This window comes from Gambusia affinis, linkage group LG19 (assembly GCF_019740435.1).
Source record: "Gambusia affinis linkage group LG19, SWU_Gaff_1.0, whole genome shotgun sequence".
NCBI lineage: Eukaryota > Metazoa > Chordata > Actinopteri > Cyprinodontiformes > Poeciliidae > Gambusia > Gambusia affinis.
The window spans coordinates 9,594,317-9,621,780 of NC_057886.1; the positions used below are offsets into that span (position 1 = coordinate 9,594,317).

Sequence of the window (27,464 nt, forward strand, 5' to 3'; positions counted from 1 at the left end):
CAACCGTTAGTGAAACATAGCAGATCTCACTCTCTGATCCCCTGAGTTATTTAGCTCCTGGAAACATGGCTCCTCCAGCTGAGCACATCACTCAGCTGTGCTCTTTGCTCCCGGCCCTTGACTGCTGCAGACGTTCAGGATTTGATTACAGCGGGAGGCTGATTGGATTACAGGAGACTCTGACTCAAATACCGACAGCAAACACGGCAACTGAAGACCGTCTGACGAGCAGCGGGAACACCGACCGCTGCTCTGACCTCGAGACACTGTCAGGACGCAACCTGGAGACGGTATATCTCACACAGTGTGTTGAAATTTTGAGGTACAATGAAAAGAATATGGCTTTTTTTAAAAAGAAAAAACTGGAAAGTGTGGTGTGTGTTTAATTAGTATGATTATTTTTACCTACGTGCAAACAAGGTGGTGGCAGCATCAAGCTGTGAGGATGAGAAACAGGTCAGAGCAGGCTGGAAAATCAGACGGAGCTAAATACAGAAGACTTATTCTTTATACTGGAAAACAACACTAAACATACACGTGTTGATATTTCTAATTAAAGATGAGGTGTAATGCAAAAAATGAGGTGTAGCCTAATTCATAACCTCAAAAGGTTATGAATACGTTTTGTTTCTATCCAGGTCATCCTTATTGTCAAAATGTATAATTACAGTAATGAATTAAATGGTATAAAATCCTGTATGTTTGGGTCTCTTGGCAGCTTTAGACTGAGAGGAAATACTGTACGATATACAGTCACATTAAATAAACTGGAATATTTTTGAAAATCTTATTGACTTCAGTAATTCACCGAGTCAAGCCTGTACTTCTGCTACGATGATTTTACACTTACGGTTTATGAGAACATGACACATGAAATTCTCCGACAGAAGAACAATAAAGGATATTTATGTTCTAAAAACTAGAATAGAAACTTTGTTTCAGGCGTCTCTGCTGCCCTCTTGTGGTACAATAGCAAAGTAGAACAAACACCTGTATGCTACATAATCTCAATTTTGCTTCAAGACTTGTTACTTCTGCAATATTTTTCAGAATTTAGCACAAATTTATAATAATTTAATTGCAGGTTTGAGATGTTAAACTTTACAGGGAAACGTGCAGCTGGTGACACCAAGCACCACAAGACAAACAAGGCAGTTTTATTATTAAATACATTTTATTACACAAATGACAATTTTGACCAACACAAAGTCTAAGTTGCACATTATAGGTATTTTGGTTGAGAGGAACTGCTTAACACATGCTTGCGTTTCTGTGTTATCTCAGCTTTTATTTCAGTTTTCTGTGTTTCTGTTGAATAAATTCGTCCGATTTGACAAACTCCCAGCCGTCCCACGAACAGATCCCTCCCTCCTCCCCACCCTACAGTATCACGTTGAGCTCTTACGTTCCCAGCCCCGTCCAGCCATCTCTGCGGATTTCCCCCCCTTCAGCCCCAGTTGCACTGATCTTCATCAGTCATGGTCAGGATTTCTGTGACCAGGCCGGTACCGATGGTTCTGTTTCCGTCTCTCAGAGTGAACCTCTGGCCTGTCTCCAGCACCATGGGCTGGCGAAGCGTCAGCGTCAACGACGTGTCCTCTCCTGGCATCACCATTTCCTTAAACAGAGCAACACTGTCATCGTCTGGCAACAGCCCGACTTGCAACTTAGACTCTCGACCTGGTCGAATTGAGACAATAACCCTGGAAGATGCTCACCTTGTCTCCAGGTAGAGTGACCCTACAGGCCATGTCCCAGGTGAAGGAAAACATGACGGGCATGAAGTTGGTGACAAATGGCTTGTGTCGGCCTCCCTCCTCCTTACTCAGAACATAAACCTGGAAAACATTGAGCACACTGTGAATCGTGTTAGCTAATAACCCTCGTTTCAAACTGACACAAACTAAAAATAAAGATTCGTTGATGAAATATGTTGGAGGAAGAAAAACTTCAGCCGCATGCGCTGCTTTGCATTAATTGAATCCAAAAGTTTGACGTCTGCTAAAACCTACAAAGGCTTTACATTACAGATGTGGTTTTCCTGCAAAACATTTAGGGTAATCAGAGGGGAGGGGAGGGGGGGGAGGCAGCAGAACAAGCAAATGGAGCTCAGAAGACGTCTTAAAAAACTTTAGATTATATTAAGTTAATACGGAAATTGAAGTGCTGCAGGAAAAAGTTAACTGAATTAACCATGTATGCGTTAGAATAGGCTGATCCTTTGACGCTGGATGCAAGTATAATTAAAGGAATGACCTGAGGGAAGATTTTAGGTCAAACTGTGGTGCTTTGATTTCATCATAGAACAAATTTGCCAACTTAGCGGTCTTGACCTTTTAACCTCTCCAGGGTGAGAGTGTGCACCAGGAATGAATTAGAAAGGACTTCAAAAAAAAAAATCCTAAAACACAAAAAATAAACTTCACATCTGGTAGTTGTGGAAAGTCTGCCAAAAAAAAAAAAAATCATAATTTGAAGTCATTAGTTGGTAATTATTTAAAGAGATATATAAAGACTCTAGTTAATGCTTCCATACCTGTGCTTTGACCTTCTGGTGCGGCATGATGGACCCCGGCTTACACATCACCATCCCTCTCCTCACGTCTTCCCTCTTCAGGCCTCGAACCAGAGCGCCCAGGTTATCTCCGGCCTCGGCCCGGTCCAGAGACTTGTGGAACATCTCGATACCTGGACCAGCAGACGGCTTCACTCATCATGTCGAAGGTAAGTTTCCGTGTAAAAGCCCACATGTTGCAGCAGGTCGGATGCTTCGATATCGTAAACAAGCATACACCCTCCTCGAACTGTTCTCACATTTCGTCCCATTACAAAGGACAAACTTTATTTTTTTAATTTTTTTTTTTTTTACAAATTAAAATGACATGCATTTATAATCAGCTTCCTCCTGAGTAGTATGTGCCAGACTCTCCATATCAGGATAAAAGACTGAACATGAACCCTTTTGACAACGTTCTTAACCAGCATTTCACTGAGAAGTAGCTCGTATAATGAGCTCAGTAGATATGAAGTGCCACCGGGTGTTCGCTAATTTCTGCTGGCTAGTCTGAAGTAGCATGAGACGAAGATTAAAGGATTCCTCAAACAAGCATGACAGACTTAAGGTAACACTCCAGGTATGTTTTTTACAACATGATTTAAAACAAAACAAAAGTCGATTTTACATAACTTTACCGCTGATCTTTGGTTTTCATTATATTTTTTCACTAACTTTTTCCAACAAACCTGAAACGTTCATGGGATAACTACATGTAGACTAATAAACAGCACACAGATGGGCTGGATTTTATTGAGGGTCATCAGAGTGAATAGGGCTGATTAGAAATGCATGCCACACCTTTGAGATTTTAACTATAAAATACAACTGAGGTTTGTGGTTCGTACATAACAAAATGAGCAAAAAAAAAAAAGCAAATGCTGTTGCAAGGCCACCATATTGACTCCCTTGGATTTGCTGATACTCTTTGGACATCATACACATTTTATTTAGTGTCACAAGATGGAGTCGCTCACCTGTAACCACAGTCTTGAAGGAACGGTTGTGACCTACAAACTCACAGTCGTCTCCTTTCTTAATCAGGCCTCTCTCCAACGTCCCGGTCACGACGGTCCCTCTGCCTAAAGTTTAGATTTGTGGTAATTACTTCCAGTGTGCAAAATACTAGAGATACTTTTGCTTTTTAAGTGTGAAAACATACCTGAGTGTATGAGAGGAGCTTACCTGGGATAGAATAAACCCCTTCGATGGGCAGGAGGAAAGGCTTTTCCAGCTCTCTTTTGGGCAGAGGAACGTAGGAATCCACAATCTCCAGGAGTTTCATCACCGCGTTTTCTCCCAGTTCAGGCCGCTTGTTCTAACATGGAGCAAAAGCATCAGCAACATGAAACAACTGGGACACATCAGGCTGATGATTTTTTGTCAAAACTAAAATATAAAAAAAAAACCCTGAAAGACATTAAGGTGTGTCCATAGACAATTTAGCGCCTACCTCCAGGGCGCAGAGAGCCGAGCCGATCACAACGGGAGTGTTCTCGCCGTCGTAGCCGAACTCTGTGAGCAACTCGCGGATCTCGATCTCCACCAGGTCCAGCATCTCCCGGTCCTCCACGGCGTCGGCCTTGTTGATGAAAACCACCACGTGCTCAACGCCGATTTGCCTGGCCAGCAGGAGGTGCTCCCGCGTCTGAGGCATCTGGCCGTCGGTGGCCGCCACCACCAGGATGCAGCCGTCCATCTGGGCTGTGCCCGTGATCATGTTCTGAAAGACAGAGAGCGTGGATCAGGCTCACCACCCAGAGATCAAGTCCGGAACGTTTTTAAGTGGGGGTCTAGGGCCACGTTTGCCTCATTACGGAGGAATAAAGGGATGGAAAAATGGATGAAGAGACTTTTCGTCAGAGCAATGTTGAGTGTATAAGTCAGGCCATGTGTCGGGGAGAAGCAAAGCAGATTACCTTGACGTAATCAGCGTGGCCGGGGCAGTCTGTGTGGGCGTAATGTCTGTTGGCTGTCGTGTACTCCACATGAGAGGCGTTGATGGTAATTCCTCTGGCCTTTTCCTCTGGAGCATTGTCAATGTCCTCATATTTTTTGTAATTTGCACCACCAGCATCAGCGAGCACTGGAAAAAAAGAAAGGAGGCGACGATACAGAAATAAAAAAATAAAGGAAGACGAACTGAAACTCGCGGGTTTTAATCTGAAGGGATTCTACCTTTTGTGATGGCCGCGGTGAGGGTGGTTTTGCCGTGATCGACGTGGCCGATGGTTCCGATGTTCACGTGAGGCTTCTCTCTGCTGTACGTCTTCTTGGCCTCAGCCGCGAAGGTCCGCCGACTCAGAGGCACAGCACACTGCAGGGAAAAGACAAACCAGGACTCAAGAGGCTAAAATCCGAGCTGACCGGCCTGAAAGTGACAATCCGTCCGGTTTCTTACGAGTTTGAACGAGCTGTGCAGAAGGCTTGGAGAAGTAAGCTGAAGGCCTGAGGGCAGAAGATACAAATGTGTTAAAATGTTACATTTGTTTAGATTATTACTGTAGTTTGTGAAGGTAGTTTTTTTTTCTGCTGAAAACATGGCGTTTTTTTCCCTGTTTTCACCATTTCATTATTTAATTTATGAGAAAAACATGAAAAAACATAATTTTGTTTTCACAACTCTCTCCAAGCAAGTTCTTTTGGGGTATCTATTGATCAACAATATTCTGAGCAAGAAGGACTTTAATTTTAATCTAGATTTTATCTAAGGATTTTGTTGCATCTGTACATCCATTACATAATATGTGGTATAAATAACCGATACCTTTTTGTTTTAAAAAAAATTATTAGATCATGGTCTCTATTTTTGTATCAGGTTTTTGTATGAATGCAACTACATACGTAACGTTCAGGTGAAAAAAGAAAAATAAGTGTGATATGTGGAAAAATGACATTTACTTTAGCTTAGAAGCTATTTTTTATTATTATTTGCATAATCTTGTCATGCACACCACTGATCTTATTAGGCCACAATAATAACATATAGCCTGTGGATTATTAAAATCTACAAGAGACTACATTTATACTTAAAATCATTGTCATTAATCTGACGTGTCCACTTTAAGTCTCAAACACGACCAGACTAATTTCCGCGCAAATAAACCAGGGTCTGCTAAATTTCGCCGTTTGTGTAATAGTTGCCTGTTTTGTTCGGAATTTCAAAGCACTAAGAAACATGACCGCATCGTTGTAACTTTTCACTGAGCTACACAAACAATCTAAATGTTAGGTGATAAACTTCACAGGAATAGAGTTTAGCTTTTCATTAAGCTCCAAGAAGCTCTGCAGCACGTAACAAACGAACAAGCCATCTGAACCAACTGTGATCGCTACACGAAGTTGTTCTTCAAATGAAGAGTATGTTTATGTATCAAAATGACTATTATTTGAGTTTTTTCAAAACACTTCTTTGTCTCAGACTTTATCCGCATTATTTCCTATCATTAGCTAACCCTCGCCGTAGTAACGTGACCTTGCTGCGCTATCGGAAGAGACAGCATCACCTCCTATCTTTATTGCTCACATTTATCCTCAGTAAATAATGGTTCTGTGGCTTAATTAGCTTTAATGCAATCAAAAGAAATCACAAAGTACACTAAAAAACTAATATTTTTTACCAGAGAAACAGGCACGCAGCCCCACAAGCGCCGCCATCTTGGATAGTTAAGCAAACCAAAGATTATGACAATTTCAAGAGGATACTCTGACCCCACGCAAAGTTGTCGTGGCAAATATACGTTACTAGTGTCTTAATTTTTCTAATTGCGATTCCAAATTTTACTACGCTTGATTGATTTAGTCATAGTAATTGACTTTACTGTGTATTTATGCAGTAGTAAATCATCGAATCCTTGCATAAGGAGTTCGCATACTTAAATTGTAGTAAGTAATGAAACATATTTTAAGTAAGCTTAAGTATCTCTTGCTAATATAATATAATATAATATAATATAATATAATATAATATAATATAATATAATATAATATAATATAATATAATATAATATAATAAAGTTAAAGGAGGAGGATTGACTTTAAGATTTATTGTTACTCTTTGGAAGTTCCGCTGACTCACTTACCTTAAGTACGCTAATATGGTTAATCTTATTTTTTCTGCTTTTAAATATGAAGGTTGTATCTTATTATCATGAATAACTAAACAACCTAAAATGAATAAAACTTGCAGATACATAACCTGTTTTGAAGTGGGCTCAGACTTTTTTTTTAAAATGACCGAAGAGCAAATCTCACAAATCTTCCTTGCTCATTATGTTTAAGTTTTACGGTAAAATATGGCGGCCCGCTCTTGAGCTCAACTAGCTAGAATGTTCTGGCTCCTTCACGTGTCTGTGTTTATAACAGGAGACTCGCTCATCTCCTGCTATTTTAGAGAAGCACGGTTTGTCTCGGTGCATCAGGACTCCTCAAAGGTAAGTTCATGATGCATATTTCTACTCATTTTAAAGTAGCGAAATGAGAATCCAGTTTTGTTCCTAATATGTTGATATTATCTTTATGATCATATCCTAACCTATCATACAAACTTACCAGCTAGGCATTTTCCTTGTAAAAATTACTCCTTTTAAATAACATCTCTACAACCCCTGGTTTTCTTCTTATATATATATATACATATCTATTGTAAATGTCTTGTGTAAAAAGTGTCTTTTTGACAAGTCTGATTTCTTTGAGCAGGTGTGTAAGTCATGTCAGACAACAGACAGGATAGGAGGTATCCCCAGAACCTTCAGGGGGTCCTGCAGCTGGCAGTGGAGGCAGGGTCAGCTGCTGAGGGTCCAGCCCGTTCAGAGCCAATGTCAGAGGAGGTAGGCACAACTACAGCTTTTAATACCTTGACAAAGAATATGATGAACCATACAGTTGTATATTTTTGTCCTGAAGCAATAGGGATGGTATCATAAGTAAGATTCAACCAAAATCAATTAGGGCTGTAGCCATGACTCCTAAATCAGTCATCAAGTAGTTTAAATGTTGTAACACATGCCATGTTGAGTATGAGCTTGCTTGAAATGTCAAGAGAACAAAAGGACATTATCAACGAAAAGCGCATACCAGCACAAGTGAAACAGACTGTAGTTTATAGTTCTGATTTTTAAAAATCCATGTTGACTGAACGTCCCTCCCTTCAGAGGAAGACATGGCTGAGAGAAGCTCTGTCAGATATCTGCAAAGGTCAGATGGATGAGGTGGAGCAGATGAAGCAGAGCCTGGCTGTCCTGCAGAAAGAAGAACCAAACGAGAAAGAGCAAGATGGTGAAGAAGAGAGGGAAGAGGATGAGGAGGATGAGCGAGAACTGGCCTTTGAGATGCTGTCTGAGTTGTGTGAAAACCTGGACAACGCTAGAGGTTTGTGAAAGCTGGAATAGTATTTTCTTATCATGTGGAAGCCAATTAGATATGCTTATTTCACCGTTTTCATGCTCTTTCTAGATCTGATGACTCTTGGTGGACTGGAGTTGTGTGTCTCCAGGTATCTTTGTCACGTCCAGAGTGGGCTGAGGTGGCGGGCCGCCCAGCTCCTTGCCTCCTGTGCTCAGAACATGCCTCAGGTCCAGGAATACCTGCTTAAAGCTGACGTGCTGCCAAAGCTGCTGCAGCTGACGGATTCAGACCCCAATCCCACCGTCAGGGTGAAAGCCCTGTACGCCGTCTCATGTGAGTCCCTGAGGCTTTACACCCTGATGCCACATTTATTAGCCATCTCTGGAGGTAATGGTACCCAGGAGATGCAGAGCTCCGTTTACTAATCTGTTTTCTTCTCTGTAGGTTTGGTCCGAGAGCAGGAAGCCGGACTGCAGGCGTTCGTTTCTCACGATGGTTTCTCGGTGCTGATGAGGGGAATGCAGTCTGAAAACGAGAAAGTCAGGACCAAGTCTGCTTTCCTTCTGCTCAACCTGCTGACCTCTCACCCGGAACATAAAGGTGTGAAGGAGAGACGCGCTACACTAATGCTGATGTTGTCATTTAATTGTTTCAGTTACAGTTTTGGGGATTTCATTTCTTAAGTACAGTCATTTTTAAAAGTTATCAATATTTATACAAATGTATCAGTAATTTAAGAAATACAAAAACAATTAATTAAACATAAATCCAAAGTCATATTTTAAAATCATATGTATCGTTACAGTATCGATTGAATTATTGAACATTTTCTGGTGCTATGATGCATTATTAAATAATTTAAACTGCCAATTGTGGTTCTTTAAATGTACCCTAAAATATATAATTATAGCAACATTTTTGTGGCAAATGTTAAGCAAAACACAAAGTATTTATTTTTTTTAGATAAGTTTTTCTCTCTCTTTTTCATTCAATAATTAATAGAACCAAATATTCTACAGGTTTTACCTCCTTAATCGTGGGCTTATTCGTTTTATTTTCAAGTTTAACACTGATTCACTGAGTTTGTTAATGCTCTTTAACTTGGCCTCTGACAGAAACGGTTGTGTCGATGGGGATGGTGCAGCAGCTAGTTTCCGTTCTCCGCACACCACATTCGCCTTTCCATGAGCACGTGCTTGGTGCTCTCTGCTGGTAAGAAACAGTTTGACTTAATGCTCCTGTTGCTCATTGTCAGTAGTTGACTGAAGCAGTTTGCTCCCCAGCAGAAGTATGTAAATGAATAATGTTAAAGTGTATATTGGGTACTGATGTCCGACCTCGTTTGCTGCTCGTCTAGTTTGGTTGAGGACTTTCAACAAGGCCTGGAAGACTGCAGGAGCCCGACTTTGGGTTTGGAGGAATTCCTCAAGCAGCGAACCAAAGAGCTCCAAGGAAAAGAAGAAAGTCAGGTAAAGGAAAACTCCTATCATGGGAAAAAGTATCCCACTTTTCCCCATTTAGTCACATACCGGAAACTTCAGTATATTTTATTGTGATTTATGTGATGGATCTACACAGAGTAGTGCGTAATTGTAAAGTTGAAGGAAACTAGTTTTCAGATTTTGCATTTAAATCCAGATGCTGTTGTCTGGGTGACTATTAATTATGCACTCTATAAATATTGTCCTGAAGGAGAAGAAAGCTATAACAAGTTGCCAGAAGTCATGTAGGGAAACAGAGTAAATGTATAGAAGGCGGTTCTTTTGTTCGATGACCCCAAAATCAAAGTTATACATTTTAGAATGAAAAAAAAAAATAAAAAGCTTCAACATTTCAAAGTCATAGTTAGATTATCTTTAATAATTCATCATTTAAAGTCTTCCTGCATCTTTCACCAACAGGAGGAACTTGACTTCTGTGAGCGTTTGAGAGTTTTGTGCTTCAACGGGCAGCAGACAGATGATGTCGGGATGGATCGCTGAGGCAATTAATATTTTTAAACCTGGCCTGTTTTTGCTTGTGTTTGAAAAGAAAAATATAACAGAACATTCATGAGCTGAATCGTGGATGTGGAGCAACATTTCTTGTCTGTTATGACAGTTGATGTTGATGTTTTGCATGTAAACCACATGTTGGATTTTTACTGTGTAAATAGTTGTTCTGTATAAAGCTCCTGTTCACCTCTCTATGTTTGTTCTTCTTTTATGTAACACAAACCGTTACCATTATAAGTATTTTTACATTTTTGGTGTATGTACAAATGTGATTATCTTTTGGCACAAACAGTTTATTAATTTAAAGTTTGGGGTTAAGAATTATTTTTAATCAAACTTTTTTATATAGAATATTCACATTGGAAATATTTATTGTAAATAAAATACTGCTGTTCAAATACATTCAATGGGCAGTTTGTATTATGGCATCACATGTACAATCTTTACATTAACATCAATTTCATGGAAAAATATATTCCAATAAATCCCAAAATATAGTGGCTTACAAAAGTATTCAACCCTCTTGAACTGCTCCACATTTGTCACCATTCAACCACAAACCTCAACATTTTTCACCTTAACATATGAAAGAGACGAAAAAATATGCAGAGTTTTAAACATTTTATTTTACAAATAAAAACAGGAACCAAAAATTAATGCTAGCCTTAGATCTAAAATGCAGGGAGCGTTGTGACACTAACACTATGCTCTCACACAGAAAGCATCATTCTGTGGAGAAACTGGATATTATGTAGGGATAGATTAAAGAATAACACTACAGCTAGAACTTCAGTGGAGTGGTTTGGATGCAAGAATGTCCATGTTTTCGAATGGCCTAGTCAAAGGTTGTAAAAGTAAATCTTGTAAAAGTAAGATTTGAATTATTTTGCAACGAAGAACGGACAAACATTTCCACTGAATCCAAATAAAATACACTGAAGTTTGTGATTTTAATGTAACGGAATACAAAGAATTTCAAGGAGTGTGAATATTTCAGCAAACCACCAGAAAACGCTCCACTCTTCCATCCTCAGTCGCTTTAAATAGAAATGTGAATATCGGCACTGAAATCTGAATATCTTGTGGTTCTGTCTTGTCCCAAGCTTATTTTGCATTAAGTTGATTTGATTAACAAACTACACCATATTTTTATGGCTTTGGTCAAGAGAAGATGCTCTTCTGATGTTAGGAGCACCTCAAAGATCTGGTTTAGGACCGCTTCCACTTTGAAAAGTCGTCCTTGTCCTCCGCTGCTTTTATGTCACCCACGGCAATCAGCAGCTGCGCCAAATAATAAGTCACCATGACAACAATCTGACCATGCTCAATTGGTGGCAAAACTTTGAAGACCTGCAGAGCCAGGGAAGCATCAGACACCATGAAGATCAAACTCCCCAATAACGTAGCTACGTGGCGCGTCCGGACGGCTAATGCGGCCATCATGGTGATTAGGATGAAGTAAATCCCTACGCCAGGAGTCAGTAGGTCAGAGTTTGGTGCCTTCTGCAGGAACGGAAAAAGGTAAATGTAGAAAGCTCCTCCCACGATTACGAGGACCAGATGCAGAAAGCGGTTCAAGGATGAGGAGGAGGAAGAATACGTTGCATAGCGACTGGACAGGAAGGTGACGGAGTAAAGCAGATGAGCCACAGCGAAGGCACCCATTCCTGAGACAGAGGGTTGATTTGCAATATTAGAAACAAAAACTATCTGTTTATGATTAAATAAAATTTCTCTTTAACAACCGAGGGAATTGCGCTGCTAATTTAGATTTAACTGAAGACCCTTACCATGGATGAAAAGCTCAGGCCACACCAAACAGCAGTCCCCCACAGCAGAGAAGATCAGCCCCCCGGCCACACCCAGCACACTCTGCCCTCCGTTCCAGCTGAGGACCACCGCGGCCAGCAGCAGGGTCGGGGCCGCTTTGACTCCTGCGGAGACCACTGATGGGACCGAATCAGGAGTCCAAAGGTAGAAGTATAAAGCCAAGGACAAGAAGAAGGGCAAGAGGGAAAGAAGAAGGGCACAAGACTGGAAAAGAGAGGCAAATAACAGCAATATTTGTCACATTTTTCTTACTTACTAGACTTTAGTCTGCTTAACTAATTCAGTTTTTTTTAAATAGAAGTATTAAATTACAAAAAGAAAACAAAACAAAACAAAAAAAGGGGTAAAAACTACCATGTTCCTCCTTCGGCGCTTGTCGTAGGCATCAGTCTCAAGGATGTCCATTTTCACCCTGTTAGCTGAGTTTTCTCTTTTCCTTCTGGAATGAATAGCAAGCTGCATTAAATGACACCAGCATGCAGTCCTCAGATGTTCCCTGCGTTCCCTCGCCTTGAATCTGCGCCGTTCCTCTCAGTCCGCTGGACTTCCACGAACATGAACTTTAGACCGGTCCTTCCGGTCTGATTGCTCCCTGATAATCAATGTTCTCCTCGTTTCAAGTTTTCATGGACAAACAGCTGACCTTTCACCTTTCCAGCAGTAATATGTTGATGACACGAGCAAATAGGGGGCAAAGTCAAACTGCGTGTTACAGCTGAGAATCTATATGTGCAGTATGGTCAAAAAGTTTAATTAGGTAAAACCGAATAAAGATATTTAGAAATCTGACTTTTTGCTTCAGAATCCGTTTGCGACAAATGATGCAAAGGGTGACAGAAGTCCATGACCTTTAAAGCCCCTCGTATTCTAAGAAATTTAATAACCTTCTGTCTTCACTGCAATTTTTTATTGTCCCTAGATTATGGATCTGAAACTGAAATCCAGGTGCTTATAGGAAGAGCACTCTGTCTAATACTGTCCAAGGCAAACAATGATTAACTGCAGCTGCTCAGAGTCAAACTTTGTCCTTAGTTTTCCCATGATTCCTTGTTTTTGAGTTGTGGCTGGACATTGCGCTTCGGAGAAGGAGACATACCTGTGGAGAGGCATACAGAAATCAGGTAAAGGAGACCAGAAAACAGGAATGATGTTAGAGCTTCAGGTTTAAACAGATGTGCGCATGTGTAATTGTTAGTGCAGTGTGGATTTTTGTTACTCTTCTGTCATCTGCACAGATTATGGACACTAATTCTTCCACTCTGAGAATTGGAGTGGTAGGATATGGACACCTAGGTATGAACCCCATGGTCACACTCTTTGGAGGACTGACTATTGTTTGTCTGACGGCATGTGGTTGGATGTGTATGTGGTTTAGGGCAGTTCCTGGTGGACAAACTCCTTGAAGCTGGAGCTGGTCTTGGTTTGGCTCTGGGTTTTGTCTGGAACCGGAATCCCAACAAGCTCATGGGTTCAATCCCTGCTGAACTGATACTTGATGACCTGTCGTCCTTCGCCAACAGGTTTAATTGCACGCATGCGCACTATCACCAAGTGAAAACCCCCCCCAAAAAACAACAAAAACGGTTAGAAAAATAGGGAAAAACATCAGAGGGTTGTTTTATAAAACCAGAATAGCGGACTAAACCGGATTTTTCCGGATATCCTGGCTAGCTTCGATTCAGTTTTACAAAAGCAGTGGCACACGCGTTACCATGGTGACTTATTCTATGCAGCGCCTGTTATAGACCAGGCTAACAACCAGGCTTAGTTAATCCTGGAGCCTTATCTGTTCAGTGAGCAATCAGACCCATCAGAAACCAGTATGCTTTGTCAGGGATTCCGTTTTCTTATTCATCTATTTTGGTCTTTTTTATAGACTTGTATTAAAATACCACAAATTCATCTTGACTTAAAAAGTACAATATAAGTCACACAATATTTAAAACATGCACTTATTTACATCGTAAACATACCTTGTGCCTCAATCAAGGGGGCTACGAATAATAAAATGCATTGATAAAACTTTCCTTCTGTCTTCGTTAAGCTATCTTTGCGCTAACAGTTCAACAGGAAATTACTCCTTCAAAATAAAAGTATCACAATTCAAACAGGAAGTTCGCCTTACTTAAAACTAATTTGACTGCACTACCATTTTTAGTATACTGTATTTCCCATATACTAAAAATGTTCTTATATTTATATTAATATCAGTGTTTAATCGATAAGAATTGTTTGCTGTAAGATTCACTTATTATTTGCTTCTGCTGTTCTTTTATTTGCCATTTATGTAAATGGCAAGAAAAATTCAAGAATGCTATTATTATTACGTTATTTTCTTTCGCCAAGAAGCATGTACATTTTAGGCTAACCAAGCTATTTTTTGCTAATATTGCATCAGCGTTTCTGATGTGCTTCAATTTCTCAAACGTTGCAGTTGCACCAGTAGAAGACACAGTGAGATATGTGGAAGAAGGTGCTGTAGCTAGATCAGATTATTTTTGGACTATTTGACCGACTTGCAAAACACACTATACATTACCCTTACCACATCAATATCCACCAAGTGAAAAACTTAATGTAAAGGACTGGTTTGGATGGATGCATATTCCTGTGAACGACTCAGTCAAAGAGAAACTGTAGCAGTTTCTGAATATTTATCTCAAAAGATTATTGGTATCATCCAGTTTGATGGAACTTGAAGTATTTTGCTACAAGGAATGACAGAAATATCAAATGCATGAAGTTGGTTGTGACATATGAAAGACTTGCAGCAGAAGAACCAATTTACTACCTCAAAGTTTTGTGTGAACACACACACCATACCGTTTAGACTTGTATTTGGTAGATGTTTTAAAAGCAATTAATTTTCCCCCCTCACTTTTCACAATTATACTCCATTACCCTGTATTGGTCTATGATCTGAAATCCCCCCAAAATGTATTTGTTTGTGGTCGCAGCATGTCATAATGTGAACAAGTTCAAGGTGTATGAATATTTTTGCACAGCAGAATCTTGATTATATTAGAAATGTTTGTTATAGTGTTTTTGCTGGTGGTTTTTACAGGCGGTGTGATGTGATTGTAGAGGTGTGTCATCCACAGATCGTGAGAGATTTTGGACTCAAATTTCTCTCTGAGGCTCACTTCATGGTGAGATTATTTTCATAAATAAATAAAATACAAACTTAGCTTACATATTACTTGCTGGAGTTGGGAGTTTTGTATTGCTTTTCTAGTTAAAAGACTACAAAGACAGAAGTCTTGGGTACAAGGATGTTTGCAAGCTGCTTATACTTTGCCAACTGCAGTTTTAAAACAATGTTTATAAGACGGATGATTAGCCAATTGAAAAATATAATAAGGCTCAGTTTTTGTAAGCAAGAGGAAAATGCATAATCTCTCCACTTGAGTATAAACTCTGTATTAATATACAACAAACTTCACAACATGCTAAACCTTTTAGGTGGGCTCTCCATCTGCCCTTTCTGATCCTGATTTGAACCAGAGACTGCGGCTGGCATCTCTACAACATGGCAGGACACTTTATATACCCAGCGGTGCATTATGGGGAGGCCAGGACATCCAAAGAATGAACGATAGTGGGACATTAAAGGTATGCCTACACCTACAATGTTAAAACATGATGAACTGCCAAAGAAAGCTGCTTATTTTAATTAACAGAACTGTGCTCAGTTCTGTTATGCTTAACAAAACTCAAACCATATGGCGTTAATTGTGTTTTTGTAAGACTTATATAAGAATATTAGCGGCTGAATAAGCAGCAGGTTTTTGAGAAATGTTTCTGAGATATGTATGGAATCTCTTCAGGCTTTGTTCATAAGAATGTCCAAGCATCCGTCATGCTTCCGACTGACGGGAGACGTCCTCAGTGACTGGACAGAAGGAGAGGGCAGGCGGGTTTTGTTCAGAGGCTCAGTGGCAGACCTGTGTCCTCTCGCTCCTAACAATGTCAACACCATGGCGGCAGCAGCCGTGGCAGCAGGAAAGCTCGGCTTTACAGGTGTTCAGGGAGAGATCGTATCAGACACAGCGTGGGTCTTTTTATCTTACAAATCAAAACCAGCACAGCTGACCATTTCTGCCTGAACAATCAGGCTTTATGTCTTACTTGCCTCAGGCTGAAGGACTTTCATGTGGTGGAGGTGGAGGTGACTGGGCCTGATGGGTTTTCTGTGCACACGGTGAGGAGGAATCCAGCCAAACTCGGCGCCGTGACTGGCAGCGCCACATACAACTCCTTCTGGAACAGCTTACTCAGTGAGTCTCATGGGGTTCCACTAAATTTTATATTTTATGTGATAGACTAACACAAAGTAGCTCATCATTTTGACCTGGAGGGAACATGATGGATGGTTTTCAATGTCTTTACAATGGATGTCTGTTTTTATTAATCAGGCAACTTGTGAGGTCAATTTGTTGCAATCTATGGTATTTAGAGGTATCAGAATAGAGGTGGGTGGATTCAAATGATAGCCACACTTTTCAGCTTTGTAGTTGAGATACTTTTTGAAAACTATGTATCATTTTCCATCACCCTTTCAGTGGTGCTCTCGTTTGTGTTCTATCACATGAGATGATGAATGTAAGAAAATGTTATAATGTTCCAAGTAAATGATTAAATGGATTAATCTTAATGAATCCATTATTGAAATAATCAACTAATTTAGTAATCGATGAATCGTTAACTGGAGTCAACAGACTCAAAAAGAGGTCAAATGCTGACCTGATGCTACAAGTAGTTTTGCAAGGAACAGTAAAAATACATGAAACTGCTCCATGTTCTTCAGGCTTCGATTAAGTTTAAAATGTTTCTTTTATAAAAATGAGTCCAACTTTTTGTTCTTCTCAGTTTGCAGAGGTCACGGTGGCAGAGTTTACTTGTGCTGAACCATGGAGGATTACCTGCAATGTAGGAGGAAGATCCCCGACCAAATTCCAGATAAATTAAAGAGCTCAGGATGGATACGCTGCATGTATGGTGGATCTCTACATTAGCGAGTTACTTGGCTTTGTAAACTTGCCGACCTTTCGGTGTGTTTCCATGAACTGAATGCTTGGAATAAAACAAAAGACAGAAATCATATGTAAAATACTAACATTTGTAGAGCTTTCAATTTTATTTTACTGGAGAAAACAATATAACTCATACTGAGGAGACACATTGACGGGACACATCTGGTAAAACCATCATCCAAACCTTCATTTTGGTTCCCTCACAGGGCGCAATTCTTCTTCCCGCTTTCACAAATAAGTACTTCGTTGAACAAGATAAACTACCTCCACACAAGTGCATATGTTGACAGGTAAATGGATGTGAAATGTTGCTGACCATTATCTCTAATTATTAGAAAACTGATACAATAAGGCAAAAAAAAAAAAAAAAAAGATGAACAAACATGATGCTAAGCTCAAGGAGAGGTTTTGTATTTTCTTATATCTACTGCTACTTATTACTGGGCATGTATGCACTCCATCTTTTTCCAATCTGGGACATTTTGCTGTTTCCAAAAAAACTAAAAAAAAAAAAAAGAGAGAGAAGCAAGTTTTACTTTGAATGAAGAAAAATGACAAGCTTGTAAAAAGATGGAGGTTTATGCCATTTTATTTCTCCTCATTTTGATCCTAGAATCTAGAATAAAGCCCCTGTGCTACTCCTGTTACCTTATTAATGCTTTATATCTAAATTATTCACTGTTAGCTCCACAAAACAGGGTCATTTTAATTCACTGGTTTCTGTTTCAATGTTTTCAGCCTACTACTGGCTGCAGTGCTGGTGTGTTTCAAACGATACAAAAAACCGGCTGACAGTTTTAAGGTTCTGAGGTACACATTGGTTGGGTAGACACAGACAGTGATGGATTTTCTTTTTTCCACAAAAAGCTACGACTAAAGTAATCACACACACACATGAGCACAGCTGCCCCCATTTGTCAAATTTGTAGTGCAAGGATGACTAATGATTGCAACAGGAAAAAAAAAAAAAAAAAGTTTCACTTGTGAGGTTCAGCATAATGCATAAGAGTGTGTGCGCCTCAGTTTTTCTCGCTCGCCTCGTCCTCGCCGCTCCCGTTGCCTCCGATGACGGCTTTGCCTTTAACCGGTATGGTATAGGGCTGGCGGATGTTCACGCGGTCCTTTTCGGCCTCAAGCTCCTCGTCGTAACGCTCGTCCTCTTCGTTGTCTTCGCCCTCGCTGTGGTGCGGGGAGGAGTGACGGGACAGAGCCGGAGACGGAGGCACAGAGGCTGGTCGAGGGTAGCGGAAACCTGAAGCCTAAGGAATGAAACAGGATCGCTTTTAAAAACTGTGAATTAAAAAAAAACAAACAGGACTAAGATGATCATTTTCAGAACTTTTTTCACCCCTAACATGACATACGTACAACTCATCTCAAATTTCTATTCATATTGGTGTCATTTTTTTTTTTTAAATCATAAAATCCTGGCATTTTAACAGAGCACGTTGAAGTGTTTTTAACAATTCTTCAGTCAAACTGTCACATAATCTTACCGAGGAGGGCTCTTGAGGGTCATATACGTAGGTGTCTGGGAAGGCTTTAGCCAAGGCCATATGACGAGCAGCTATGTAATACTAAAGCGGAAGAGAAGAGGAAAAATGTCATTTAAAAGTTAGGGACTAAAAGAGGGGTGTTAAACTCCAGTCCTCAAGGGCCGCTGTCCTGCAACTTTTAGATGTGCCTCTGCTGCACCACACCTGAATAGAATAATTAGGTCATTTGCAAGGCTCCGGAGAACTGATCCACACAAGGAGGAGGTAATTAAGTTATTTCATTCCAGTGTTTTGTACCTGTGGCACATCTAAAAACTGCAGGACAGCGGCCCTGGAGGACTGGAGTTTGACACCTGTGGACTAAAAGATTATGTTCAGAATTTGTGTCCATACTCTGCCGAGGTATCTCCAGTCCAGGAGGTCACTCAGGCGCTCTGTGCGATTCCTCTGGATGATCCGCTGGCGTCGGCTCTGTTTGCAGAACTGGAAAAGGAAGGAAGTGAGCTGGTTGCACGACTCGTCGACAGCCTTGTAGCGCCGGTCAAGGATGTAAATACCTGTCGGGTAAGGGCATAATGAGAAATGTGGTCTTTCTAATCAATGTGTCGATAACTTTTGAGAAATTAAAGAAAGTGAATGAAGACACACACCGTACGCTGAAGGGTCTGCTATGTGTTCCTCCATGAAACATCCGAAGCCTGACAGATTAGTGGATATGGATGGAATACCCATCACTGTGCACTCAGCTGTCAAATAACAGAAATATTACACCATGAGTCAAGTATAACACAATAAACATATCCAAGCTATCAGAATCCATGTGTCATACCTGGTGTATAACCCCAAGGCTCATAGTAAGAAGGGAAGACACCAAGGTGGCAGCCTCTGACAAACTCCTCGTAATCCATGGGAAGCAGAGGAGACGTGGATGAAAGGAACTCTGGGTGGAAGATGATCTGTGGAGGAAGGACAAGCTGTTCAGTACCGGAACAAGTGACTGCAGCCTTTCTCACAGCAAACTAAGAAGAAAACTAGTCGTAGTTTACAACGCAAGGCACCTAAAAAGTTGCACAGTGACAGCTTGATCATAATTATCAAGCACTCACAACAATTTGCGTTTTTCACACAAAATTTCTTGTGTGTAAAAAGAAACACACAAGAAAAATGCAACCATGCTTTTCGCCACCAAACATGCCTAACTGCTGGGTTTAAAGGACTGATAAATGGGCCGAATATTACTTTTAATACCAACCACTCAACACCTCTTTCACTACAGCCACTTTCACCCTGTCACACTCACTTATTTTGAAGAGTATCAGTGAGCTCTACTGTAGTTCTAACTTTGTCCTCTTGGGGGGACACACACACCTGTCTGGTGGCCAATCATGGCATGTTTCTGATTTCTCAGATACAACGCTTATTTTCTGATAAACTATTATAAAAACAATCTGAAACAGTGAAGAGACACCTAATTTACCAAAAGGTAAATTGTGTCTTCATGTGGAAGTATGACGACGGCTCGCTGCCTCCACGTAATTTATTTTAAGCAGTGCCATATAAATCTTTTTTATGCATGTCCAATAAATGAAGTGTAGCGTACAACCGATTTATAGGTCAAGCCTCCCATTTTGTCTCTTACCTTGACTCGGTCAGCAGAGCTGTTGAAAAGGCCGATGCGGCGGACGCAGTTAAGGATGGGGTCGCTGCTGTCCTCCAGCATGTTATGGGTGCAGACTGGAGGCTGGCACTGCCTCTGAGTCGCAAAGATGGCACGCTTCATAATGGTGAAGTCTTCTTTGTCCAGCATCTTCGACACATCTGGCAGCTGACCACTGAAAAACAAGTAGGAACAAAAATTTTTTTCAGTTTTGGTTCAATCTGAGCATGTTCTTCCACGTGTCTGCTGTGAGATCTTATGGCTTTCTTCTTGAAACATTTTCTAAAAGCCAGAAATTTGGTGTTGTAATGTTTTAAAAAAAACTGAGTATAAACATTTCTGCAAGATTCTCTAAAGTTGGATCTAATAAAATAGATGAGTTATTTATACGCTTTATGATTTTTTAATGAAAAGTGCATTTAGTAGCTTTTGATAATGTTCAGACAGACATTGCTGAACATGATGGCACCTTAAACGTGGTGAACTTACATTAGGAGTGATTCATAAAGTTTCTTTCCAAAGCGCTCCTTTACAGTCTGTGCTGTATCCCTGCAAGGAGAGACAGAAATGGAAATACCTTTAGTCACATAAATGGAAGAAGGAAAGGCAGATATTAAACATTTATAATCACCATAGCTGCTTCCGCACTGCTTGGCCCTTCAGCGTCTCCACGTTGAAGTTGTTGGTCCGAGCTGGCATGATGAAGAAAGCTATAACGGTCACATCGCTGTGGTTAACCTGAGGAAGAGCAAAGAATACAGTTCAGTTCTTCATGCCCGAGGTTCAACACCTTCAGCAGAACCACTTCACTTACTCTCAGTAGATAGTTGAGTCTGGCTAAAGCCTCGAGGAAGATGTCGGCTCCTTTGTTGGAGAATTCATACCTTCCTGCTATGAAGAGGAACAGACACTTGTCCAGGTTGAAGTCAAGGTTCCTGATGGTAAACATAAACTGTGATAAGTGAGAGATTGTTTTCCAATTCTTAGCATTCCAAATTTTTAACTCGGCAGCAACAGACTGAACGGATTCACTGCAAATCTAGTTTTTAGCGTAAATAGCCTACACCAATTGAAATAAGAAAATGAACTTACAAGTAACTTTTCATCAATGTCTTGTTATTTCACTTATAACAAGACATTCTCCAAGTGAAATAATCTGCCATTGGAGCTAGTGTCATTTCCTCAATATTAAAGAATGTATTACTTAAACAAGCTCTGAGATCTTACTAAAAGGTTACTTGCAAATTAGTTTTGTCATATTTCAAGTGGACTGGGATATCTGCACTCAAAACTAGACTAATACTTGGTTAGATTTGGTGTTTTTGCAGTGCTCAGACTGTCCTACACCGTCACATTTTCAGGACTGACCCATAGAAGTGACCCCTGACAAACTCCTGAATGCGATTCTTGCTCTGAGCGTGGAGGTTTTGAAACTCATGCATAGCAGAGAACTTCTTCACATTGAGACCATTTGGAGTGACGATGTCTGAGGACAAACATGAAGAACCATAAACACATTTCATCCATAATCAGCGAGGTGTAATTTTCCTTTTCCTGACAGCTGAGTCCAACTCGACATACCGGGTTTCCTCTTGAGCAGGAACTCGGCCTCAATGGCTGTAATTTGTGACACAGTGGTGAAGACGTGAGCGCAGTGTGCAGCCGCCCGCTCCAGACAGTAGCGATGGTAAATTTGCCGATCTCCGGCTTCTTTATCCACATTGAACTGATCAGAGCAGAACGGAGGAAGAACATCGTGTAAACCGCTTTTGCAGACTTAAAATCAGTAGCACTCGCCAAAACACTCACTAAAACAATCAGCCTGTCTCTTTTATGTTAAAAAAATAATATTTATTGTGAGACATTTCTTTCCTTATCAAATGTCAGAATAGAAAAAGTAACAAAGATGTACCTCTGCCAGCTTGTTGTAGAAATCCACATTTCCGGCACACAAGTAGCGACCCAGCAGTGTAGCATGGGTGGTGAAAATAGTTGCAACAGACAGCTGTCTTTGTCTGCACAGCACCAGGCCCAGACCTGCCAGCCACTCATGGAACTGGGCTACAATGTGTGGAGGATCCTCCGACTGAGCCGCGTACTGCAGAATCAGGAAACACAACGTAAATGGCATGCAAGCGTCAGCTGTCCTGCAGATAGTTTATGCATAAATGTATGTATATTTTCAGCAGAGGTGGGTAGAGAAGCCAAAAATTAGGAAAAAAATAAACTAGAAGCTTTTATCTGTGTATCATGTATTTTTTTTTTCTTCATTCAGTGAAGTTACATGAGCCAGTTTTACTCATGTAGTGATACTTCAGAATATTACTTGTTAATATTATGAACTAAATCTGCTCCTAAAAGTAATTTTTTCCAAAACATTACTCAAGTAAATGTGTGTAATTACTACACACACACAGACCTGTGGTATTCAGAGCTTCTTTAGATCATTTGCTGTTAGTTATTAGCTATAGCAGAAGTCAGTCTGTATCACCTTTACTTCCTACTTGTGTTTCCTTTTCAAATCAGATTTTCCCTCAATTATTTGGCTGCAAAACGATCCAATGCCTTAATTTAATCACCAGTGAGGTTGACAACACATGTCCTTCTCAGAAACCTTTGAATCCCCCTTTCCTTAAAACAAGTTTACTTATTTGGTGAAAAGGAGCCTTTTTTTCTCAAAGGACCTTTTTCCTAAAAATGCTTATTTAGACATTTGCATTTCTCACTGGATTTTTAAAAAGAAAGCTAGATTAGCTTTCCACTGATGGAGAGCAAAGGGATCTGCTGATTGCCATGTGGTGTTAGGAGTTAGTGCATTCATAGATTTTGTAATTTGAACCAAATATTGGTGATTGCAACCACAACTCTTTGGAGTCATTAAAGGCATGCAGCATTGGTTATTTTGTTAATGAATGTTAAACCCAAACATCTACCAGGTTTTTCCCCTCTTCTTTTTGAAGAGAATATTCAAGTCCAGCTTCCAACAACCATATAAATGCTACTTTACCTAGCTGTAGGATTACTCAAAGTTTTTGTAATGTTATTTCTTCTACATTCAATATGTCCACTAATTTAAATCATATAACACTTTCAAGCTTCAAAATAAATCAAAACAAAATATTTAATTATTCTAATTACTTAAGAACTTTATATCAGATTTTAAGTATGGTTACTTTGAAACTTTTATGCTATTTGTAATTAAACAAATATAAACTTGTATGCAGTTTATAAACTGCAGATTTTATCTAATAGTTTTGAAGCAACTTCTCTTCCCAGTTTTCCGTTTTATTTTTGCCTCCATTTACCATTCATCTTTTTCTTCATGTCTCCTCCTGGTATTTTACCTTTCACGGAGTTGAGTAAATACAATAAAAAAAAAAGAAAGAAATGACTTTCTTATCAAACTTTTACAGTACACACAGTCAAAACCTGCTGCTGACCTCTCCCAAGAGCCAAGCGGTGAGGAAGCCAAACAGAACGGCATCGTTGGCCTCACGGTCGAACCAAGGCACGCCGATGGCGCAGAGGTCCCACAGCTCGGTCTTCCAGCGGTCCAGAGACCAGGCGGTGAAGCCGACATCAATCAGAACTACATATGGACTGCCTTCAATAAGCCACCGGCCAAAGTAAACCTGTGAAAATATACACAGATAAAGTTTGACGGTTAAAAATAATGTGCAGCAACACATTGACTGGTGAAGGAGAGATCCCAGAAACAAACGTTACATTTTGGTGAGTGCCATCGTTAAAATCATCAACATGCATCAATATGTTGGTTAGTGTTTCATTTATTAGGATTCAAAAGCTATTCTGAACAATTGTGTTTTTAGTGTAGATTTAAAGGAACTCAGTGTTTCAGCTGTTTTGCAGTTTTCAGAGAGTTTGTTCCAGATTTGTGGAGCATAGAAGCTGCATGCTACTTCTTCATGTTTGGTTCTGGTTCTGGGGATGCAGAGCGGACCAAAAACAGAAAACCTGAGAGGTTTGGAAGTTTCATACAACAACAGCAAATCTTTAATGTATTGTGGTGCTAAGCCGTTCAGTGATTCATAAACTAACTGTATTTTAAAGTTTATTTTCTGAGGTACAAAGAGTCAGAGGAAGGTTTTTAGAACTTGAGTGATGTGCTCCATCTTCCTGGTTTTAGTGAGAATGCAAGCAGCAGCGTTCTGGATCAGCTGCAGCTGAGACATTAGTTAATTTTGTTTTTTGAATTAATTTTGTAACTGTCTATTCGACCAAGCTATTTTGCAATAAAGAATGAGTAAAATTGCCGGTTTCTAGATGTGCAATGTATACTACATAAAGGGAGGAGTGAATAAAAATATAAACCGGTACCTCAATATTCTTATTTCTATTGGAAGAACCTTTTAAAAAAAATAAAATAAAAAAAAATAAAACCATATTTTATTACTTCACAGATTTGAACTATTTTGTGTTGCTTCATCACCTAAATATGTTTTTAAAATATGGTATATCATTTTTGGCAAATAAATAATATGACAATGTTACGTATTAGTGAATAATTTTGTTAGGCATTATATTAATCTTTCATTCTTTCTAACTGTAAACTCTCTCTGGTTGACTATATTTTAGTTGTTATTGTTTACATTAAATCACAATCAAGAAAAATATGTTGCTTTTAGCTTTACCTTAGTCAATAAAGGACTGAAACAACAATTAATTCATTCATTTTAATCCGTTTCATTATGCTCTGATGCATGAGTCTAGGTGAACATTTTACAGGCTTTGTTGAGTCAGCTGCACTCATTCTTTAAAAATAGCCCGACCGCAGCTTCTAGCTTTGACACCTAATATCACAGCGAGCTTTGAGTGACACAGAAGAAAACCTTAAAACTATCCCCATCAGTCTTCTATTTCCGGAAAGCATCTGTGGGAGAGAGAGTGGGACACTGATACAGCTCCTAACCTTTGTAGGGAAATGTCACCAGCTTTCGAGTTGTCATCAGCAACACTAGACTTTGCAGACAGGGAGTGACCCGAATTAAAGAGGGGGTCTGATCACGTTTCATTGACCACTTTCAAAGAATACAAACAAATTTCTCCTTTATAATCACTACAAGCAAAAATGCTTATCCATGCGAGGAATGTACGCGTGTCTAGTATGTATGATAGTACCTTACAGCCACTGGCGTTCATTTTATCAATGGTCCGCTTCAGCACAGGATTGGTTGGCTCGATCAGCTCCACTTGGGTGCGCACGTTGCTCTCCACATAGGGACCCACCAGGAAATAGTTCTCCCCCCATTCCTCCGCGGTCATCCGGGCTTTGGTCTGTATGACTGTGTAGATCCCTCCAACTTAAAGCAAGACAGACAAAATCAGTCAAGCCAGAGTTAAAGTTTTCTTACTTACTTTTATAATAAAAGTCTGAATTTTAGATTTTAAGGCCGAAAACACACAGATGCTTACCTTTGTTGGCTACCTCCCAAGCAATTTCAAAAAGTACAGCATCCTCCAAATCAAACTCCTCGTCCCACTCGTCAAGCCCCGATAGGGACGTGACAGACAGGCTGCGAGCCAGCGGCATGCTGGGTAAATATAGAAACACACTCCTTACTACTATGTATACACAAAACGTGACTGTCAGGCAGTCTCACAGGTGGCATTTTGAAATCATAAGAAAAAAAAAACTCCTTGAGACACAAGACATTTGTTAGACTTTATATTTACCATTTCAGTACTTTTTGAATCAAGCTGCCTTTTGCTGGAGCGCAAGCTTTAACTTCTACTCTAACACGTTATGAGAAATGCTGTGAACTTCCTCTTGACTAAGTACGACATTATCTAACTGTGACGTAAACCCCACCTTTCTCAAGTCTTTCCCAAAATAAACGTCAAATATTTGACTCATTTTTCTGAATCATAATTTGAACACACGCTTTTTACTGGTCACTTCTTAAGCACAGGCTTTTGCTTTCGACAGAAGCCTATGGTAAGGCACTGAGAAGTAGCCAATTATTAAAAAGTGAACAGGTTTGTTTATTAATATTAATTTACATCTCCTTTTAATAGCATTTAAAATCCACTCAAATTTTAACACCTCTGTCTTTTCTGTACATATAAGGGAAATAAATTTCGCATACTATGCATTATTTTGAATAATCTGAGCATTCAATTTGCAATGCTACAATTTTAGCTTTACATTTCACAACACCAAGCTTCTCTAGGGCAGGGCATGATTTAGACAGGTGGATTCTTCATGCTTGAGTGAATGAGTGAAATTACAACTTATTGTCCTTTTGCAACCACTTCCTGCAAGACAGGAAGTGGTTGCAAAAGAGGCATACGTGATCAAGTACAAACATGATCAAGTGGCTCTTATATTGGCACTATGAAATGTCATAATCACATGGAGCTGAGACACATGGAAAACTACAAACATGGGCCCATGTCCACAGGAATATGCAGCATGGTGGGGGAGGGTTTTCTTCCCCAACCTATGGAGTTGTTTTACCCACAGCTTCTTATGTATAGTCCCGTTTCCATTATTTTTGTGCCCATACAAATAGCATGCAGACTGTGGAAAGGATATCCTGAAATGTATCTCCATAGACACAGACTGACCTTAGGCCTAAACAGAGGAGACCACCAACAAAGCAGCTATAGGGGACCTTTACAATCTGATGTGTAATGTCCTAGATTAACCTATGCTATATGTAGAGCAACATTCCTCACTGAATTTGCAGACTTAATGAAAAGAAAATTATATACAAGTATAGTAGCAAAAGCACAGACCAACATTACTGAAGGTATTTTGAGAGTAAACACCACATGCTGAAGCTTAACTTAGTGGCCCCTCAGACGCCACTTCTTACAGATGGTTTCTGATGGATAGAGTTCAACAAGTAACCAGTTTATGGAGCTTAGCTTTATGCTTGTATGGCCCCGCCGAGACGTGTGCACCTTGATGGTAAGTGTAGTAATTTTCCAGAAGGCCCGTCCGAACTTAAATTGACTGTTGTGGAAATAACTCCCTAAAATGCGCTTTAAATTCGCGAGCAGAGATCTCCGTTTGTACAGCATGCCGATGTGCGAATGCTTGAGCTCCTTTAATGAGTTGGTGAACGTGACATGAAGCACCTACAGCAAAGCTCACTGAGAGAGGCCGAGTCCGACAGAGTGTCCCCCTTCATAAGCTCGTCAACAACCGCGGAAGACTAAATACAAAGGTCGACTCACCCTTCGGTTGTGTCCCAACTTCACGAAGACGAACTAAACATTGGCAGCTGTTGCGGTCACTCCGTAAACGAGGAAAACAGTGTAGGCTAGTGAGGGGAAAAGGGGGCGGCGGCTTTGGTTAAATGTCACCGACTCACATTGGTTTGCTGCAAAACGCTGGGAAGATCTAGAGAAGGAGGGCTGAATGCGGGATCCCTGGTGACGCATTATTCATGAGCTTCACGCCTATTGGTTGGGTTTTTGTCACTTTCTCCGCCTTCCCAGATGACGAGAAGATGATTGGATGATTTCTTTCTTAGAGGCACGTGATTGGGTGAGAAAAATTAACGGAGTTTAGCTTTTTATTTTATT

General features: G+C 40.1%; 5 protein-coding genes across 7 annotated transcripts; 2 read left to right on the forward strand and 3 right to left on the reverse strand.

Annotated features, from left to right (window-relative positions):
- Positions 1-1,155: 1,155 nt before the first annotated feature.
- Positions 1,156-6,264, reverse strand: tufm (Tu translation elongation factor, mitochondrial). The gene is made up of 10 exons (XM_044100966.1): positions 6,175-6,264; positions 4,956-5,002; positions 4,733-4,871; positions 4,474-4,640; positions 4,008-4,277; positions 3,740-3,872; positions 3,532-3,636; positions 2,537-2,688; positions 1,719-1,838; positions 1,156-1,618 (listed from the first exon to the last, which is right to left on the reverse strand). The coding sequence occupies exons 1-10, from the start codon at positions 6,209-6,211 to the stop codon at positions 1,448-1,450; spliced, it is 1,341 nt and encodes a 446-aa protein (XP_043956901.1). The 5' UTR covers positions 6,212-6,264; the 3' UTR covers positions 1,156-1,447.
- On the forward strand, positions 5,890-10,086 carry hspbp1 (HSPA (heat shock 70kDa) binding protein, cytoplasmic cochaperone 1). 2 transcript variants are annotated; one of them, XM_044100969.1, is made up of 9 exons: positions 5,890-5,914; positions 6,920-6,987; positions 7,253-7,383; positions 7,708-7,924; positions 8,009-8,233; positions 8,345-8,500; positions 9,016-9,112; positions 9,258-9,369; positions 9,802-10,086. In XM_044100969.1, the coding sequence occupies exons 3-9, from the start codon at positions 7,264-7,266 to the stop codon at positions 9,880-9,882; spliced, it is 1,008 nt and encodes a 335-aa protein (XP_043956904.1). In that variant the 5' UTR covers positions 5,890-5,914; positions 6,920-6,987; positions 7,253-7,263; the 3' UTR covers positions 9,883-10,086. The 2 variants fall into 2 exon arrangements, with proteins under 2 accessions (XP_043956904.1, XP_043956903.1); XM_044100968.1 differs by lacking the exon at positions 5,890-5,914 and having other exon boundaries at positions 6,837-6,987.
- A 414-nt stretch (positions 10,087-10,500) lies between these two features.
- On the reverse strand, positions 10,501-12,312 carry tmem86b (transmembrane protein 86B). Its single transcript, XM_044100971.1, has 4 exons — positions 12,235-12,312; positions 12,079-12,163; positions 11,685-11,928; positions 10,501-11,561 (listed from the first exon to the last, which is right to left on the reverse strand). The coding sequence occupies exons 1-4, from the start codon at positions 12,279-12,281 to the stop codon at positions 11,104-11,106; spliced, it is 834 nt and encodes a 277-aa protein (XP_043956906.1). The 5' UTR covers positions 12,282-12,312; the 3' UTR covers positions 10,501-11,103.
- A 403-nt stretch (positions 12,313-12,715) lies between these two features.
- Positions 12,716-16,840, forward strand: aspdh (aspartate dehydrogenase domain containing). The gene is given in 9 exon segments (XM_044100970.1): positions 12,716-12,775; positions 12,777-12,845; positions 12,960-13,017; positions 13,100-13,244; positions 14,789-14,873; positions 15,187-15,336; positions 15,552-15,775; positions 15,862-16,001; positions 16,594-16,840. Coding segments are annotated over 9 exon segments (969 nt in total). The 3' UTR covers positions 16,632-16,840.
- Positions 16,830-27,273, reverse strand: gys1 (glycogen synthase 1 (muscle)). 2 transcript variants are annotated; one of them, XM_044100964.1, is made up of 16 exons: positions 27,114-27,273; positions 25,344-25,462; positions 25,050-25,231; positions 23,351-23,542; positions 21,823-22,008; positions 21,492-21,636; positions 21,279-21,396; positions 20,725-20,845; positions 20,542-20,648; positions 20,400-20,459; positions 19,893-20,085; positions 19,083-19,209; positions 18,904-18,999; positions 18,647-18,810; positions 18,254-18,334; positions 16,830-18,016 (listed from the first exon to the last, which is right to left on the reverse strand). In XM_044100964.1, exons 2-16 carry the CDS (start codon positions 25,459-25,461, stop codon positions 17,777-17,779), a joined length of 2,130 nt encoding a protein of 709 aa, XP_043956899.1. In that variant the 5' UTR covers position 25,462; positions 27,114-27,273; the 3' UTR covers positions 16,830-17,776. The 2 variants fall into 2 exon arrangements, with proteins under 2 accessions (XP_043956899.1, XP_043956900.1); XM_044100965.1 differs by having other exon boundaries at positions 27,019-27,129.
- Positions 27,274-27,464: the final 191 nt, after the last annotated feature.

Excerpts from the sequence above, each read along its gene's own strand:
- tufm (XM_044100966.1), bottom strand. The coding sequence starts at position 6,211 with ATGGCGGCGCTTGTGGGGCTGCGTGCCTGTTTCTCTG. Across the intron at positions 4,641-4,732 it reads CACCGCGGCCATCACAAAAG|TGCTCGCTGATGCTGGTGGT; the intron begins GTAGAATCCCTT and ends CTTTTTTTCCAG. Across the intron at positions 3,873-4,007 it reads CGGCTCTCTGCGCCCTGGAG|AACAAGCGGCCTGAACTGGG; the intron begins GTAGGCGCTAAA and ends GCTCCATGTTAG.
- gys1 (XM_044100964.1), bottom strand. The coding sequence starts at position 25,461 with ATGCCGCTGGCTCGCAGCCTGTCTGTCACGTCCCTATCGGGGCTTGAC. Across the intron at positions 20,846-21,278 it reads GTCAGGGGTCACTTCTATGG|GAACCTTGACTTCAACCTGG; the intron begins GTCAGTCCTGAA and ends GTTTACCATCAG. Across the intron at positions 18,811-18,903 it reads AGCAGACCCTTCAGCGTACG|GTATTTACATCCTTGACCGG; the intron begins GTGTGTGTCTTC and ends CTTACCCGACAG.
- tmem86b (XM_044100971.1), bottom strand. The coding sequence starts at position 12,281 with ATGTTCGTGGAAGTCCAGCGGACTGAGAGGAACGGCGCAGATTCAAG. Across the intron at positions 11,929-12,078 it reads AGCGCCGAAGGAGGAACATG|TCTTGTGCCCTTCTTCTTTC; the intron begins GTAGTTTTTACC and ends TCTCTTTTCCAG. Across the intron at positions 11,562-11,684 it reads GCCTGAGCTTTTCATCCATG|GAATGGGTGCCTTCGCTGTG; the intron begins GTAAGGGTCTTC and ends CCTCTGTCTCAG.
- hspbp1 (XM_044100969.1), top strand. The coding sequence starts at position 7,264 with ATGTCAGACAACAGACAGGATAGGAGGTATCCCCAGAACCTTCAGGGG. Across the intron at positions 8,234-8,344 it reads AGCCCTGTACGCCGTCTCAT|GTTTGGTCCGAGAGCAGGAA; the intron begins GTGAGTCCCTGA and ends TCTTCTCTGTAG. Across the intron at positions 9,113-9,257 it reads GTGCTTGGTGCTCTCTGCTG|TTTGGTTGAGGACTTTCAAC; the intron begins GTAAGAAACAGT and ends CTGCTCGTCTAG.